The sequence below is a fragment of the Hyperoodon ampullatus genome (genome assembly GCF_949752795.1).
Source record: "Hyperoodon ampullatus genome assembly, chromosome: 6".
Classification (NCBI taxonomy): domain Eukaryota; kingdom Metazoa; phylum Chordata; class Mammalia; order Artiodactyla; family Ziphiidae; genus Hyperoodon; species Hyperoodon ampullatus.
The window spans coordinates 45432421-45451224 of record NC_136919.1 but is presented as its reverse complement, the minus strand read 5'-3'; the positions used below and the strand labels follow the sequence as shown (position 1 = coordinate 45451224).

At 55.2% G+C, this 18804-nt stretch overlaps 1 protein-coding gene across 3 annotated transcripts; it reads right to left on the bottom strand.

Moving 5' to 3' along the window:
- Positions 1 to 803: 803 nt before the first annotated feature.
- Positions 804 to 7048, bottom strand: ARID3C (AT-rich interaction domain 3C; the record flags this gene model as incomplete). 3 transcript variants are annotated; one of them, XM_079707016.1, is made up of 7 exons in its annotated part: positions 804 to 874; positions 1332 to 1421; positions 1654 to 1836; positions 2398 to 2699; positions 2847 to 3030; positions 4826 to 4898; positions 6731 to 7048. In XM_079707016.1, 7 exons carry the CDS (start codon positions 7046 to 7048, stop codon positions 804 to 806), a joined length of 1221 nt encoding a protein of 406 aa, XP_079563142.1. The 3 variants fall into 3 exon arrangements, with proteins under 3 accessions (XP_079563142.1, XP_079563143.1, XP_079563144.1); XM_079707017.1 differs by lacking the exon at positions 1332 to 1421; XM_079707018.1 differs by lacking the exon at positions 1654 to 1836.
- Between the last annotated feature and the right edge of the window lie 11756 nt (positions 7049 to 18804).

The window sequence follows — 18804 nt, the reverse complement described above, 5'->3', positions numbered from 1 at the left end:
AAATTCCAGGGTACCAAAGAGGTTTCCCTACCCCATTCTCCGAGGGTGCACATATAAATATACCATTATTCTAAGATTGGTCCATTCCCACAGAATAGTAGGAAGCCCCGTGAGATACCATAATCTTTTGGAGTCTTCTAAGGTTCAAGCGATTAAGTGTCGTGCCAAGGACACTCAACATTATAGTGGCAGAATCGGGATTTGAACTCAGGCAGTCTGATTAATGAGACTGAGCTCTCCTACTCATGGCCTTTGCTATTCTGTCTTCTCTGAGAACCCCTGGCCCAACACAGCCTGTGCATACCACATAATTCCTCCCCGACCCACAGGCCCAAACAAGAAGGAGACGAGGCACTGGAGAGGGAGGGATCGCAGCTTTATTATCCAGATGTGACCTGAGGGACATCTTCACAACACCCCAACTCAACCCTTCACCTGGCTCCTGAAGAGAAGCAGGTCTGACTCGAAGAGGTGGAGTCCTAGAGATGATATTGACACAAGGGAGCACATGAGGAGATGATGGGGGTTACCGGGGGAAGAACACTTTGGTAGATGCTGCTGGAGTTGGCCAGGGAGGAGGTGCCCTCCTTTTGAAATGAGGTAGACGTAACATCAGAAGAAATCTCTTTGGCTTCAAGTCCACATGGCATGGTTGACGCGGGGAGTGGCCATCTTCCAGGTCCTAGAATGGGCACCTTGGAAGAATGGGTTGGAGGGGTGTCTCCTCCCCCCCTCAGAAATGGGGTTGGGACTCTCAATTTCACGTGTGAGCTCTCAGGGTGAGGCGCTGGATGGGGGCCCCATCAGGGTGGGGGTGCAGGGTTGGCTGGGCCCTGGGAAGCTGGCATGGGCTGGCGATGGGCAAAGAGGATGCCTGGCAAAGGGGTGAGGAGATGGTAGAGGGCAAACACAAGCAGAAAAAGACGAGGCAAAGAAACAGAAGAGGGAAACAAAAGTCAGTGTCCTGATTGCTAGAACACCACACACAGAGCCCTGCTGCAACCAATGAGGACAAGCCCCTTGAGTCAGTTAGAGACTCCTGTGCCAATACAGATACCCTCCAACAAGTAAACAAGAAATATTTACACTGATACATAGGCCCATGACAAGACATCCCATGGTATTCATGCCAGAGAGGTCATGCCTTGGATCCCATGCCATGTAGACACCCCCTTTAATCCATGCCAGTGTAGCAATCCCCTGAACCCCATGTTACCCATGCAAGTTTGGATATCTCTGAACCTCATGCTAGTAGAAAAAGTCTAAAATCCCCATGCCAGTGTAAATACCCCTGACCTCATGCCAGTATAGACAGCCTGCAGTACCCATACCAGTGTAGACCACCCCGTTGATCTCTAGGGCCATGTTGATACTGCTGATACCACTGCCTGCCAGATTGAGAGGCCCATCCAACTGCTCTTCTGTCCAGGAGGGGGCAGGGGAGTCACATTTTGGGGAATCAGACTTCAGACTTACAAGCTCCCCCCTCCATCCCTATAGACAGCCCCCATTCCAATTCAGCCCCACACCTGTAATCACAGAGTTGTCTACTGAGGGATCTATCTGCCCCACCTCCAATGCCTATGGGGTGATGGGTCTGTCCTCCCTCATTGCACAGGCCCTAAGCCCTCTCAGCAACAAGCCCCTCCTCACCCCTCAGGGGAACCTTGCCACGGGGCAGGAAACTGGGGGGTGCGCCGTGTCGAGGTGGGTCCATGGGCCCCATCAGCACAGCCCTCTTCTCTGGGGGCTCCTCTGGTGCCACCTTCTCACGCGCAGGTCCAAAGGCTAGGCCCACAGGCAGTGCCAGTCGAGGGGTTGGAATTCCGCTCTCCTCTGAAAAAACAGGTCATTTAGCTCCCCTGACCCAACCAACCCTGTCTCTGCATCTGGTTCTCCCCACAGGCCTGGGACCAAGGGAGGTCATCCAAGCTCAAGCACCAAGTTCAATCTCCCCTCCCATCCAGTCTCCGAATAGAGGCTCTGAAGCTGGAGAGCCCCAAAAGGCCAATATATCTGACTAAGTTTGTCCCAGACAATTTGGGGGATCTCCTTGCTTTCGGTTGTTAAATAAGCCAGGAAAAACAGGAGGCATAAACCACATGCAAATAGGAGCCCTGGTGTTGAATGAAGCTGCTCTGGATAAAGGACCTTCTCCTGAGCTTCAGGCCCACACCGCAGTAACCCATATCCCAGAGCTCCCAAGGCTTCATTGACCCCAAACATCAGGACCCCTAAACCTGAGCATGCACCAAACCTCAGTGCCCCGCCAGTCCTTACTGTCCCCATACTTCGATGCTCCCAGACCTCAGAGCTTCCACATTTTAATATTCCCTATATCTCAGCCTCCCCCTAAGTCTCAGAGACCCTCAAAGTTCAGCCGCTCTCCCCTCACACCTTTCTTAATGGGGCTCGGGCTCAGCTGCGCGCAGGCGTGCGCCGGCAGGCCGGAGGCGGAGCCCTGAGCAGTGCGGGGGCCGGGCGTGGGCCCGGGCGTGGGCACAGAAGGGGCGGGCCCGGGACCCGAGGCGGGGCCAAGAGTGCCCCGAGGGGACTGCCCCGCCAAGCCGAAGAGTGGGGCGTTGGTGTAAGCTTGACGACGGCCTTCCCGCCGGTTGCTGTCGATGGCGGCCTGGAGCTCCCCCGGGGAGCTGAGCGCCCGCGTCTCGCACTCGTACGGGTACAGATACTTCATGTACCTACGGGCGGACGGGGTGGGGTGGGAGGCTGGGCCCAGCTGATCAAGCCCCACCCCCGGACACGACCCCCCGGGGCCCTCCGCTCCCCGTGCCCCACCCCCGCTCCCGCGCCTTGCTCCCACCGCTCGCGCGCGCGCCTGGCCTCACTGGGTGCGTAGAGTGAAGGCGGCCGACGTGATGGTGGTGGGCAAGCTGAGGCCGTGCGTGACCTCCCGCCACACCTTGCGGTTGATGACTTCCACCAGACCGCCCTTGGCCGTCACCAGGCGAAACAGCGCGTACAGGTCCAGCACCTGCTTTGCCATGATGGGCACACGGTTCACTGGCGTCCCTGGTCGGGGGGTTGGCAGAGAGTCAGGACACTAAGACTGAGACCCTGTCTGCGGGCATCCTCAGGGACTCGAGGAGTCAAATGCCTGGACCTGCCTGGGTGAGCCCCAGGTACAGGGCGGGACCGTCAAGAAAGGAGGGGAACAGGGAGGGATGGGGAGGTGGGATTGCAGGCAGAGCCCCCAAGGCCTCCACTGTAGCAGGAAGGATGGGAGGCTAGACCAGGGGTTGGCAAACTTCTTCTGTAAAGGGCCAGATAGATGGTAAATGTTTTAGGCTTTGCAGGCCAAACAGTCTCTGTCAGAACTAATCCACTCTGCACCTGCAGCCTGAAAGCAGCTATAGAGGATATTTAAAGGAGTGAACGCGGCTCTGTTCCAATAAAACTTTATTTACAGACTCTGAAATTCGCATTTCACACGTCCAGAAATGTTATTCGTCTTTTAATTTTTTCCACTATTTAAAAATGTGAAAAACATTCTTTTCTCATGGGCTGTTAGATTTGGCCCGCAGGCTTTAGTTTGCCGACCTCTGACGTAGACCACAGGAAGGACTTCCTGACTGTGCTGAAGAGCCAGACTCCCCTAAGCAGCGGCCCGGCGTGGCTGCCAGAGGCGGGAGGATGGTGGATGGGAGAAGAAGCAACCCCCGCCTCGGCTCGCCGACTCCGCAGTCCCCGCCGCCCCCGCCGTCCAGTCCTGACAAAGGGGCCTGTCTGCGCTGAGCGATGGGCCCCAGTTAATTCCTTACCGATCCTGTCCCCTTCCGATGCCGCCTTTGGACCCGAACAATTAGCTGCGGCCTGATTAATGGGGGGAAATTATCGGCCCCGCGGGATCGCCTCCCCCCCGCACAGGGAGCAGAGGAAGGCAGGGACCCGAGGGAGGCAGAGCTGGGAGGAAGGGGGCGCTAGGACGTGCTGAGACCACCTCCCCCCCCCCAGTGGAGGGGAGACCAGGAGGAAGGGGCAGGGAGGGGACGTTGGGACCAGAATGCCCGGGCCTTCCTGGGGAGCCAAAGGACCTGGAGCCCCACGGAGGGTTCCTGGTTAGGAAGGGACCCGAAAGGGGTGCTGGGCCTGGGGTGGGGGCCTGAGGGACTTTGGCCAGCAGCTGCACTAAGGGAGGGGGGCAGTGCAGCCAGTTAATTAGCAGCTTATCAGGCCGCACTCGTGGAGTGAGTTAATTAGCTTTGTAGAGAGAGATAATGAGTCAATCTTCGGACCCATGAATCTGGGGAGAAGCCTAAGTGATGGACTGCCGCCCAGCCTGATCCCCTCCTGGACCCTTCTTGCATTCACTTCTGGCTCTGAGATTCCTGGAAAGAAATTCCTTCTCCTCCACAGCCCCTGCCTACCCCTTGAGAAGTCCTCCCTTCAGTCTAATTCCAGTCTTTCCTGATGCAGAACACCTTGGGTGTTTCCTGCCTGAAGCAAGGGGAAACTGAGGAGAGACAAGGCTGGAGGAAGCAGCAGGGAAGAGGACCAAGGCATTCCCATCCCAGTCCCCCAATTCTGGGAACGCCCCCCACCCCAGGCCAGCCTCCTACCAGTTCCCCCTCCCACCCTCCCAATTGATCCCACACTCATTAACCTGCCAGTGGGCTGGCCACTAATTAATCCCTGGGTGGAGAAGGGGGGCAGGGTCAGAGGTTAAAGACACTACTGAGGGCCCAAAGGATACATGCTGCCAAGCCCAGGCCTCTGCAAAGAGGACCCAAACTGAGGTCTAAACCCTGGAGTTTCCCTTCCTCAAACCTGGTAAGTGGGGGTCCTTCCCTTACATCAACCCACTCACCCCTCTTCTGCATGAAGCTAAACAGGTCATCCAGAAATTCTTTCCTCTTGGGGTCTGCATCGAGCTCGTACAGCTGGGGAAACACTGAGGTCATTTTCCAGCTCTGCTACCCAGCCCCCCCCACCCCGGGACCCTTTGGACTCCAACCCCCGGATTAAGGGTCCCCAGCTGATGGGGTAAGTAAGTTCTGAAATGTAGACTTCCTGAGAGAGCACTGGGTTCTCTCCCCTGGGGGCAGGTGTGGGCACTTTTTTTCCTGATACACACAGAGACCGCTCTACTGGCCAGTGGTGCCCTGGGCAGCTCAAACCACACATCTGGGGAGTAGGGGGAGAGAGAAAGCTACGGAGGCTTAGGCTGCCTTCCAGAGCCCCTGGGAGGAAGTCAGGCTGGCGCTGTGTTCCACATTGAGGAAACCGACGGATATATCTGAGCCACTCATTCACCCATTCATACCTGCAAGGGCTTCTTGCTGTTCACATGTTTGTGTGCCAGGGGTGGGGATGAGGGGCAGAGTTGCCTCTAACCCATCCCTCAGGCAGGGTGGATGCTCAGAAAAGCTTCTGGATGGAAACCTTGGGCCCCTCAGCCCACATATCTTCCAGGAACAGCTTCCTGCACTACAGAAGCTGCCACAGAGGCAATGGCCCTGAACCACCCAGGATGTGTAAGGTCAGGACTTGAAAGGTCCAGGGGTTATCCCACCTATTCTCAGTCACCTGGAGCTCTCCTTCCGGTATCAGCTCTCAAATACCCCCCAGGAGGGACAATCCCTAAAGTAAAAGAGTCTTTTACCCAGAGTGACAGTCCCTGCGTAACACCCATAGGTAACACTCCACCCGCCAGTAAGAACTCTCAGAGCAAAAAAAAAGCACCCATGAGTAACAAACCCCAAAGATGCACCTTTACATCTACACTCCCACAAGAACTGAGCCCTACATCTTAGATGGATACCCACAAGAAACACACACAGTCTCCAAGTAATAACCCCCAGAATTACACCCAGGAGAAACAGTCGCTAGAGTCACACCTCCAGAGTAACAGAGCCCCAAGTAACACTATCAGTTTTACTAACACCACAGAGTCTAAGCATAGATTAACACTTCCGGAAAATACCCAAAACCAACACCCTACGAGTAACACCACCAGAATAGCACACCTAGAATCTCAGCCCTGCATAACATCTTCTTAATGACAGCCTAGAGTAGTGCCTTCGAACAACATCCAGATGGGTTCCGCAGGGATGAAGAACCTCAAATTAAGGCCCTGTGAGTAAGGTCTTGTCATTCCCAGCTGCACAGGAGCCCTTTAGTCACACTGCGGCTGTAGTGGCCATCACAGGCTGGGAACTGTCACCCATAGAACTCAGGCCGGGGAGAGGACATGGGTGGGGAGAATGTGACAAGGAAGAGATGAGGTGGGTATCAGCTTGCCAAAGGAGCGGCAACCTCCATTCCACTTCCAAGACAGAAGTAGACAGCCCAGGATACCCCCACTGGTCACTGGAATATGACCTTGTGACTTGATGTGTGAGAAGGTATGGTAGTGCTGGCACTGGGATCCCCAGATCCCCCTCCCTCAGAATTCTTGAAGGCTCCTGCACCCCTCCCACTTTCCCTTCCAGCTTCACCAAGAGCCTCCAGTCTGTCAGCCTCCATGTTTCTGGGCGTCTCCTGCACCTCACGGTGCGTGCCTACGCACTTCTTTCCATGTCTCAGCATGTCTGTCTCTCCCTCCCAGTCCCTGTCTAGCCTTCAGTCTTCCCACTGTCTCTCTCCAGGTCTCTATGTCTCTGTCTTTCCATCCTGCAGAGCGCAGTAGGAGGAGGGGGGGCTACTGATCACCTTGCTCTGCTTTTGCCCAGAGAGTGGGAAGGGGGAGGGCCTGACATTGAGAGGGTCCTACCTGCTTGAACTGCTCCTCATAGGTCCACTCATGGGGATGAGGTCCAGGGGGCTGGCTGGAAGGTGAGCTGGTGCCCCGGGTCCCTGGGTGGCTCTCCTCGGCTGCCTCCTCTTCTGCGCCAGCTTCCTCTCCTTCCTCATTCTCTTGGGCATCCTCCTCTTCCTCAGCTCCAACCTCCCCCAAGCCCCCGTCAGGGGCCTGCAGGGTCCGGGATCCAGGAAAGGAAGGCTGTGGCGGTGGTGGTGGTGGGCGTGGAGGGGCCAAAGGCCCCACCCCCTGGGCCAGTCGGGCTGCCTGCTGTCTCTGCAGGGCCTCCATTACAGCTTCCAGGCGCAGTCCCCCCACTGGTGGGCCGGCTGGCACCAGGCGCGGCCCTGAGGAAAGGGCTGCCTGTGGGAGAGAGAACTATGCGTGTTGCACCCGCTCCCCCAAAGCCCCCAACACAAGGGGAGGTGGTTATGGATTCAGGGAAGTGCAGGGGGGCCATAAGGAAAAAGAAAGACAGCTTTCTCAGAGGTGGACAGAGAGGTAAAAAGAGCAGGAGAGACAGAGACCAGACCCAAAGAGACAGAAACAGACATCGACCGAGGACAGGTAGAGACTGAGCAGATCAAAGAGGGTGACAGGGACCAAGAAACAGAGAGAGATGGAGGAGAGAGAGATCCAACAGAGAGGGAGAGAGACAATGACAGGGAGATATGGGGATAGAAATGAGAGATGGCGAGAGACAAGAGACTGAGAGGGACCAAGGTGGAGGGTGACAGAAATATCAGACAGAGACAAGAACGGAGAGACAGAGACGGGGAGAGACGATATTGATAAAGATATCCGGTAGAGAGACCAGGAAGGTAAGAGAGATAGAGGAGCAAGAGAAATATCCAAGACCTGAGCGACAAGCAGTCCAGGGAGACTGACAGACAGAGGCAGAGGGAGACAAATACTGAGGCCTGGGCTGAGAGAGAACAGGCAAAGATCGACGCAGCAGGAGACAGACAGAAGAAAGAGATTAGAAATAGAGACAGGACGAGACAGTAAATAGAGAGGGACAGAGACAGGAAAAACAGACGGAGAGACGGGGCAGAGACGCAGAGAACTAGAACCGAGGAGGAGCGGGAACAGGGGATGCCGGGGGTAGAGCCCGGGACGGCGACGGGGACAGCAGCGTCTCCACGCCCGCTCTCTGGCTCCCCGCGGCCACACTTACCAGCCTGGCGCGGACCGCTGCCCCCGGCGTCTCCACGGCGCTCCCTCCCCTCAGCCCGCCTGTCGGGCGGCCCCTGTCTCAGCTCGGTTCCCTGTGCGGGGCCCCTGCCGTGCGCTCCTGCAGCCGCGCGCTCCTCTGGCCGCGGGGCGCTCACTCGCTGCTCTGCCGGCTGCGGCCGCGGGGGCGGGACCCGCGAGGGGCAGGGCGGGCGGGGGCGCAGGGGGAGAGGCCCCGGTGGGCTCTGCCGCTTCCAGCCCCGCAACAGGTGTCTCCCACCCTCCATACAGCCAGATTCAGGGGATGGGGAGAGGGCGCTGGAGTGCTGCCGGGAATCGTGCAAAGGAGAGTGAGGAGTCCACCACCACCGAACTCCAGACCAGGGCCCCTCCCAGCCTCACAAGTCCGGGGGCGGGGGGTCCCCACACCCGTACTCAGTGCCCGGCATCCACGTACATTCGTGTTCACACACCAACACACCCTGTCACAAGTTCAAGGTACAGAGCCGCCCTGTCTCACATACTTGGTTACATAAATACTACAGCGCCAATGGCCTGGACAGGCTGTGATCTGAGGGGACTCACCCTGCGGGGTGCTGGGGTGAGAGTGGAGGGCCTGGGCAGAACAGAAGCTTCTCCCCTGCCGTTCCCAGGTGCTGTCCCCAACTGCACGCAGGCTGCAGTTTGCACAATACACGCGCATGGTGGTGAACTCACTTCTGCACCCACACACTCAGAGGTCTCTGAGCTCATTCCACACCAGTAGCAGGTACAAAGCCACACGGCTTTTAGCTGTTTTGACGTTCTATTGTGGAAATTTTCAAACATATACCCAAGAAGAGTGAATAATATAATGAACCTCTGGGAATCCTCAGAATTTCAATGGTGATCAGCATTTTGCCCATCTTCACATACATCCTCCACCCATGTTTGCATGACTCCCCAGTCTCTAGCTCCAGACACCTTTAGCCAACTGCTCCAGGCCCACCCTACTCCCAGTTATCCTCCAGATGCTGAGATGCTGTTCCTTAGCAGCCCTGGACCCCACTCCTCTTAAGCACCCTCATCCATTCCCCAGTTTCTTCCTGTGCGGAAGGGAATCGACCTACTAAAAGCATTGAGAGTCACCGGGAGGTGATGCCAAGTGTGTGACTGAACAACACACCTCTGTAGGAGTGATACCTGGCATAGGTGTGAAACTCTGCTGTGTCAAACTCAGCAGCGGGGAGCACCACCTGACCTCATTCATACCCAGTGAGGCACACTGGTCTCAGGGCCAAGATTCCTCTGGGGGGCAGAAATTCAGGGGTAACTTTTGCCTCCTCCCCAACCCTCTCCCAGTGAGTCTGCTCCTCTCAGACCCAGCTTGCCCTGGTCTGGACCACCAGCTCTTCTCACCAGGATCTTGTGGTGGGTGACAGCCCCCTGCTCTCACTGTCTCCAGCCTCCACCCTTGTCCCCAGCCCAGCTCCCACTGTGGCACTAAGTCCACATTCTCTGTGGCCCATCTCTGGCCAGCCACACTGAGGCTCAGTCCTGCTCACACTCCAGTGCCCACCCGCTCAGATTTCAAGTCTGACAGCCAGTCAGGTCCCACTTCCACCAAGAGGCATTGGTGATCCAACCACCTTCAGATCCAGTGCCCCTGCCCCCATAGCTTGGCGTGGTATAAGTTCTCCTGGGGCAGAGTCCAGCCCCCTCCGCTGCCATCCCTCTCCAAGGCAACTTCTGTGCTCAGCTTGCCTCCCCACTCCCCCCCACCACCACCACCCAGCTTCCCTAGCTGCTCAGAAGAGAGAAAGTGCCTGGAGAGAGACGAAGGTAAGATTCCTGTTGGAAAGGTAGGAACTGGCTTGGGGAAATTCCAGTTCTGAGGGTTTGGAGATTGCTTTGGAGGGGGTGGAGAGGGGCAAGGGACTTGGACGCTACTCCCAAAAGAAAAGAATCAATCAAGCATAGTAAATTCACCTTTGGGGTCTGAGCCAGGATGGTACAACTGGGAAGGGCAAAGGGGAAGGAATAACCTGACTGGAACCTGGTTTCTCTCTCTCTCCATCTGTGAAGAGGAAAGGCTGTCTCATACCCACACATAGCCTCCTCTGATCCTATACCTCACAGAGACAGACAGACTGACCTAGACATCCATTAATCTAACACATACTTACTGAGCACTTACTTTATGCAAGGCACTGTTGGACACAGGAGTAAATAAAACAAAGTCCTTATTATAATGGCCTAATTCCAGTGGGGGAAATGTATATTGTGTCACATGGTGATAAGTAAAATGGAGAAAAATAAATCTGGGTTGGGGGGAATAGAAAGGGAAGGGTGCCATTAGTTACCTATTGCTGTGCAACAAATTACACTCAAACTTAGCAGCTTGAAAAAACATATATGTTTTCACAATTCTGTGGATAGGGAATTCGAGAGTGGCTTAGCTGAGTGGTGCTGTCTTTCATGAGGTTGTAGTAAAAATGTTGGCTAGGGCTGCAGTCATTTGAAGACTTGACTGGGACTGGAAGATTCACTTTGCTCACATGCTCTGTTGGCAGGAGGCTGTTCTCCCTAGGTGGGCCTCTCTATGGGAGAGGACCTCATACCAGTGTCCTCCCAACATGGCAGCTGGTTTCCCCCAGAGAGAGTGACTAAAGAGGGAAGAGTGCTTTTTATGGCCTAGTTTTAGAAGTCACACACCGTCACTTTTGCCATACATTAGTTGTTAAAAGTACATAACTAAGTCCAGCCTGCATTCAAGGGGAAGGGAATTAGGCTTCACTTCTTAAAGGGAAGAGTATCCAAAATTGTATGGAGGTATTTCATTTTATTTATTTATTTATTTGGTTGTGCTGGGTCTTAGTTGCAGCAGGTGGGCTCCTTAGTTGCGGCTCGCTGGCTCCTTAGTTGTGGCATGTGAACTCTTAGTTGCAGCATGCATGTGCGATCTAGTTCCCTGACCAGGCATTGAACCTGGACGCCCTGCATTGGGAGCTTGGAGTCTTAACCACTGCGCCACCAGGGATGTCCCCTGGAGGTATTTTAAAACCAACACAGAAGGGCTGATATTACCCAAATGCTAAGGGAAGGACTCGCTGAGCAGAAACTGAAGGAGAGGAGGAAGAGCCATGCAGTCAGGAGAACAGCAGGTGCAAATATCCTGAGGTGGAAGTGTGATGTGTCAGAAGAAAAGCAAGGAGGCCACTGGGCTAGAACACAGTGGCCAAGGTGAATGGTTGGATGTTTGGTCAGAGGTAACGTAGACCTTGGAGCAGGTTCTTGGAGGCAGTGAAAGGACTGAATGAGATGGGAAGCATTGGAAATGTCTGAGCAGAGTGAAAGTCTGACTCTGGCTGTTGTGTGGAGAACCCTCCACAAGGGATGTAAGCATGAGGCTCAATTAGGAGGACTTTGCAGTAATCCAGGCAAGAGATGATGCTGGCTTGGACCAGGGTGATAGCAGTGGAGGTGGCAAGAAGTGGTTAGATTCTGAATATATTTTGAAGATAAACCAGACAGGATCTGTTGATGTCTTGAATGTAGAATGTGACAGAATGGGAGGTATCCAAGATGACTCCAAGGTTTTTTGGCCTAGGCAGCTGGGTAAATGGAGGTACCCTTAACTGAGGCAGTAAAGACTACAGGAGGTGCAGGATTGGGAGAGAAATCAGTTCGCATTGAACACTTTAAGTTTGAGATGCCAATTAGATGACCAAGTGGAGATGTCAAGTGGAGATGAAAGAAGTCAGATATCTGAATCTGGAGCTCAGAGGAGGTTTAGATTGAGACAAAAAATTAGGTATAAAATACATAGATGGTCCTCAAGATCCAACCATGTTGTTGCAAATAGCAGGGTTTCCTTCTTTTTCATGGCTGAACAATATTCCATTGTAGATATATACCACATTTTCTTTATTCATTCATCCTTGAGGGCATTATGCTAAGTGAAATAATCAGATAAAGACAAATGCTGTATGTTCTCACTTATATGTGGAATCTAAAAACAAACAAATAAACAAACAAAAAAAAAAACTCAAGTCACAGAAACAGAGAACAGATTGGTGGTTGCCAGAGGCCAGGGGTGAGGCAGGGCCAGGGGGAAAATGGGTGAAGGTGGTCAAAAGGTAAACTTCCAGTTTTAAGATAAATAAGTCCTGGGCATGTAACGTACAGCATAATGACTATAGTCAACAATACTATATCGTATATCTGAAAGTTGCTAAGAGAGCAGGTCTTGAAAGTGCTCATCACAGGAAAAAGTTTTGTAACTATGTGAGGTGATGGATGTTAACTAAACTTGCTGTGGTAATCATTTCACAATATAAACATATATGAAATCATTATGTTGTATACCTTAAACTAATAAAACCTTACCTGTCAATTGTATCTCAGTAAAACTAGTATATAGACATATAGATGGTATTTATTTATTTATTTATGGCCACACCGTGGGGCCTGTGGGATCTTAGTTCCCTGGCCAGGGATTGAACCTGGGCCCCAGCAGTGGAAGCGTCCAGTCCTAACCACTGGACCTCCAGGGAATTCCCTAGATGGTATTTAAAGTCATGAAATGGTTGAGATCACCTCAGAGCAGTGTAAACCTGGGAAGTGAGAGGTTGAGGAAATGAGCCAGATCTAGCAAAGGAGGCAGTGAAGGAAGAGTAGTGTCCTGTAAGCCAAAGGAGTCTTTTAAGAGTAACTGTGTCAAATGAAAGTGAGAAGAAATAACCACTGGACTTAGCAACAGAGATGGGGAGGGGCCTGGGAGGCTAGTCCTATATGAAAGGTAGGGATGACAAAGGGAGCTGGGGCATCCCTAACAGATGTGGGCTCTGAGCCTAGAGGCAAAGCTGGGTTACAGGGTGGGAGAAATCCTGAGCCTTGGCTTTGCAACCTGTGATCAAACGGAGAGGCCCCAGACAGGACCTGTCATGGCCAACACTGTGGTGGTGGTAAGGTGTCAGGATGGCCACCTTGCCTGGGCCTCACATTCATTCTGAGCCACATATTTAGACTTTTGATGTTGCTTCCAGATGGTTATACATGTAGTCTTTTGTATTTTTACTCATTAGAATATCATATTTTTAGAATGTACCTTTTTTTATAATCATGTTCCTTCCATTTTTAATATAACAGAATCCTAAGAAGTGAGAGGCCTGGGCCTTGCTCATCTTCAGAACAGGGCCGGGAGGAGGGTGAGGCAAATGCCGGACCCTTGGGAGTGTGTACTTCAGACACCTCTCTGGCCTCATCCTAGCCCCAGCCCCCCACTACCTTAGACACCACCAGATAGTGTGTCTGCTCCCCAGCCCCGGGAACCTCTACAGAACGGGGGGGTCCTGGAAAAGGAAGACTGGAGAGAAAGAACTCCTGCTCTGGGTGGACGTGGACATGATACCCTGGAAACCTAGAAGAAAGCAGATGGAGAATGACTATGCCTTTCAGCCCAACAGTGGCTGCACACTGCCACCCTGTGGTCATCCAGGGCAGGAGTCCCAGGACTGTGCCCAGAACAGCACTGGCAGAGACGAGACCAAGAGCAAGACACACACCACCTCACCCAGCCATGAATTTCTGAAATTGTGGCATTCAAACCTGGTGCAGAGAATCTTATTAAACATGCTGATCTCAAGGCCTCAGCCCAGAACTGATCTCTGGGGATTGGGCACAATAATCTGTAGAGTCGACGAGCCTGCCAGGTGATTCCTGGGAACACTAAAGTATATAGTAAAAAGCTGCTGTCATAAACTGAATCACACAGCAAGGGAGAGGCCTTCCTGAGGCCCCCAGGAGTTAGAGGTCCTACTGCTGCTCAGACACAAAAAGAAATGAAACTGTTCAACAGGTCTTTATTGACAGACACAGATACATGGACAGAGAATGCAGCAAAGGCAGTGTCTGGAAGCTGTGATAAGTGTGTGTGTACGTACATGCAGAAAAGGCTTTCTCTAGGCCAGCGGTAACCCCTTGGACCTGGGCCCACCTGTCTAGGTCCTCACCCCAGCACTGGGCCCTCAGCTGAGGCCAGCCTCCCCATTATACCCTGGAGGGAGGTATGACCTCAGCATTTGCCACATTCTTCTGGTTCTCCAGCTAACTTGGTTGCGGGGGTGGGGACAGGCCATGAGGGTACTTGCATAGCAGGGGAACAGGATGGGGTAAGGCATATGGTGAGGACAAGGAGATGAAGGGGAAGGGCAGCACAGCTGCAGGTGAAGAGAGCCTCCACAGGCAGCTCCTCTGCTCCCTCATCCCCCCCAATGGCTGCTGGGTTGAAGGGTCAGACCCAGGCAGTTTGTAATAGCCACCCCCATCCCTAACTCCAGAGCCCTGACTAGGGGCAGAGAAGCTCTGGAAAGGCCTGAGTTAGTGAGTCGAGCTTGTGGGATATGTGCTCGAACATGACTGGCCCCTTTGGTATATGTGGGGCTCCCTGTCTGCATGGGTGTGAACGCGTAATGCTGCCGTACAAACAGGATTCAGCATCTGAATGTGTGTCCCATGTGTTCCCATGACTATGTTTGGTTGTATGTATGTGTGTCCCTGCTCATACACCAGGAATTCAGTATCTGCATGTTGTGAGTATGTCCATGTCTTTTCACGTGGGGTCCAGCAAGTGGATGTGTGCAGGCCTGCCCGTTCCTGTCCATCCACAGGTCCTCCTTCGGGCCTGGCTGGTCAGGCATCCTGGCCAAAGAGGTAGGTGGTGAGTTCAAGCCGGAGGCCCCGGGCATAGACTTGAAGAGTATAGAAGAGGGTGCGGAAGTCCTGGGTGCTGAAGATTGTGTCAGCCAGCGCGAAGGCCAGGAGAGATGGGATGACACCCCGGCCGTACTCCACCATCCATGTGTTTGGCCCCCACTTCACAGCCGTTGCCTCGCCAGGCCTGTGCACCACTGTCTCCCCTGGGGGGACAGGGAGCACCCACATGAAGAGCCTGGCCCTGCCCTCCCATTGCCACCACCTCCCTAGCCTGTGGGCTCTCCAGGGGTAGGGAATGGAGAGGGAGCTTCAGGAAAGGAAAAGCCTTACCTCACTGGCCTGGCTGCCCATCTGCAAGGGTACGAGGCTAAGGTGGCTACTCTTAAACTTTCCTCTGTGGCATCACCTGGCTCATGTCCTCTCTTGGGGGAAGCCTCACCTGGCCCTGCACCGTTGTTTGGGAGTCATGGAAGTCTGCACTCCCAAGCCTCACTCATGTCAGGCAGAAGTTTAGCTAAACTTGGGCTGGGCCTATTAGATAGGAAGAGGTGAATATAAGACTTGCCAGGCTTTCTGAGAAATGTAGCTGTTCAGTTACAATGCCTGCCATGCTTGTAACATTCAACCTCAAACTTACTTAGAAGTCCAAATGTTTCATTATATGCAAGAGGGAAGACAACTGTCTGCCTTGTCTTTGGGGGCATAAGAGCATTTCTGATTACCCAACTGTCTCTCCAACAACTGCTGGAATACTGGATGATTAAAACCAGACGTGGTTAACAGGAAGCTGTTATGTTTTGTTTCCATTTGACAGAGGAAGGCAACAGAGACCCTGAACCCTGCCTCAACCAACCACCTGGGGCTTAACTAGAGGGCAAAGGAACTAGGAGGAGGGCCTCTCAACGCACCCCCTTTCCATGCCATGGCTCTTTCCCCCAACTATAGGCACCCAAGAATGAAGAGACCCACCTCTCTAACAGAGCCACCTTACCCACCTGGGTAGAAGACTTCGCTTACGGTAGTGCCCTCTCTCCACCGGTGGAAGGTGCCAGAGATGATGGTATCCGAGATCTCAACCTGATAGCGCCCTGGGAGACAATCAAATGGACAATGAATATCAGGGTATCCGCACCACTCGATGGCCTGACCGAACATCAGGAAGGAGGGCATGGGCCCTTGTACAGCCCCAGCCTCCCAGTCCGGCCCGCCGCCAGCACTGACCCGAGTGGCCGCTAGAGCCCAGGGCGGTGCCGAAGAGCAGCACGTACTCCGACAGGGAGGCGTGCAGAAGGCACATGGCGCCCATCCAGCCTCCCGCGTTCACGAACACCCACTGCAGCTCGTCGTCGGGCAGCACGTGGCCTGGGTGCAGGCGCCGCAGCTCCGCGACCAGCCGAGAGAAGGCCATCTCGTGCTCCAGTCCTGGCGGGGGCAGAGGAACAGCCAAGTCAGGGTCAGCAACGGTCACGAACTGGGGAATGGTGCCCCCGGCACCTCCAGCTACACCCGGCCCTCCCCAGCCCCCTGCCCTCCACCCGCCCGCTCACCCGCCGCCTCACCGGCGTACTGCCGAGCCAGCTGCGCGATCTCTTCATGCTTGAACATGAAGTTCTGAGTGCCCAGCCAGACCCAGACCACCTGGGCCAGCACAGCCGCGGTCGCCAGGAGCAGCGCGGCCCACGCCCACCGCCGGCCCAGGGTCCACCGCCTCCCAGCGGGCGGCATGGCCTAGCGCCGCGCAGAGAGACGTGGGGGGCCTAAGGCTGTGACCCTCACGGCCTCCGTGTCCGTTGGCGAGCCGTACCACGGCGGTGGCGGGGGTACGAGAAATGTAGCTGTTCAGTCACTGGCCAATCGGAACTGCCAGGGCACCGGGGCACCGCCTCTCGGGTCGAACCATTATCTCTCGTGGAGCGGGGAGCCGGGTGCGCCGAAGGGCGGGGCGGCGCCGCGCGCGTCAGGCAAGGGGGCGGGGCCAAGCTCGCCTAGCTTCGGCCGTTGGGAGCTCTAGGCACGCTCTCGCCTAGAGCCGTTATACTTGGGGTTGCGGGGATGGCGGTGAGACCCAGAATGGACTGGCCCGCCTGGGCTCACTGACTGGTGAAGCAGGCAACCCGGAAGCAGAGCCTTCCGGACTTGTGATGGTTAAGGCCCGCCTTTGCTAGCACAGAAGGTGGGAAGGAGGCTCTTCTACTTGGGAACGTTATGGACGGCTTTTGGAGGCGGTGACACCTGCGCAGTGTCTTTAAGAGCGATGGGAAGGGCATTCCCGTGAGCCAGTGAGACCCACTCCAAGAGCAAAGGCACCGAGGAGAGACACAGCGTGGGGTCTCCTGGGGGGCCAACAATTCATTCTTTATTCTGAAGTACTGCCGAGCCAGCTGCGCGATCTCTTCATGCTTGAAGATGAAGCTCTGAGTGCCCAGCCAGACCCAGACCACCTGGGCCAGCACAGCCGCGGTCGCAGGAGCAGCGCGGCCCACGCCCACCGCCGGCCCAGGGTCCACCGCCTCCCAGCGGGCGGCATGGCCTAGCGCCGCGCAGAGAGAGGTGGGGGGCCTAAGGCTGTGACCCTCACAGCCTCCGTGTCCGTTGGCGAGCCGTACCACGGCGGTGGCGGGGGTACGAGAAATGTAGCTGTTCAGTCACTGGCCAATCGGAACTGCCAGGGCACCGGGGCACCGCCTCTCGGGTCGAACCATTATCTCTCGTGGAGCGGGGAGCCGGGTGCGCCGAAGGGCGGGGCGGCGCCGCGCGCGTCAGGCAAGGGGGCGGGGCCAAGCTCGCCTAGCTTCAGCCGTTGGGAGCTCTAGGCACGCTCTCGCCTAGAGCCGTTATACTTGGGGTTGCGGGGATGGCGGTGAGACCCAGAATGGACTGGCCCGCCTGGGCTCACTGACTGGTGAAGCAGGCAACCCGGAAGCAGAGCCTTCCGGACTTGTGATGGTTAAGGCCCGCCTTTGCTAGCACAGAAGGTGGGAAGGAGGCTCTTCTACTTGGGAACGTTATGGACGGCTTTTGGAGGCGGTGACCCTTGCGCAGTGTCTTTAAGAGCGATGGGAAGGGCATTCCAGTGATCCAGTGAGACCCACTCCAAGAGCAAAGGCACCGAGGAGAGACACAGCGTGGGGTCTCCTGGGGGGCCAACAATTCATTCTTTATTCTGAAGTACTGCCGAGCCAGCTGCGCGATCTCTTCATGCTTGAAGATGAAGCTCTGAGTGCCCAGCCAGACCCAGACCACCTGGGCCAGCACAGCCGCGGTCGCAGGAGCAGCGCGGCCCACGCCCACCGCCGGCCCAGGGTCCACCGCCTCCCAGCGGGCGGCATGGCCTAGCGCCGCGCAGAGAGAGGTGGGGGGCCTAAGGCTGTGACCCTCACAGCCTCCGTGTCCGTTGGCGAGCCGTACCACGGCGGTGGCGGGGGTACGAGAAATGTAGCTGTTCAGTCACTGGCCAATCGGAACTGCCAGGGCACCGGGGCACCGCCTCTCGGGTCGAACCATTATCTCTCGTGGAGCGGGGAGCGGGTGCGCCGAAGGGCGGGGCGGCGCCGCGCGCGTCAGGCAAGGGGGCGGGGCCAAGCTCGCCTAGCTTCGGCCGTTGGGAGCTCTAGGCACGCTCTCGCCTAGAGCCGTTATACTTGGGGTTGCGGGGATGGCGGTGAGACCCAGAATGGACTGGCCCGCCTGGGCTCACTGACTGGTGAAGCAGGCAACCCGGAAGCAGAGCCTTCCGGACTTGTGATGGTTAAGGCCCGCCTTTGCTAGCACAGAAGGTGGGAAGGAGGCTCTTCTACTTGGGAACGTTATGGACGGCTTTTGGAGGCGGTGACACCTGCGCAGTGTCTTTAAGTCCTGGGTGCTGAAGATTGTGTCAAACCTGGTGGAGAGAATCTTATTAAACATGCTGATCTCAAGGCCTCAGCCCAGAACTGATCTCTGGGGATTGGGCACAATAATCTGTAGAGTCGACGAGCCTGCCAGGTGATTCCTGGGAACACTAAAGTATATAGTAAAAAGCTGCTGTCATAAACTGAATCACACAGCAAGGGAGAGGCCTTCCTGAGGCCCCCAGGAGTTAGAGGTCCTACTGCTGCTCAGACACAAAAAGAAATGAAACTGTTCAACAGGTCTTTATTGACAGACACAGATACATGGACAGAGAATGCAGCAAAGGC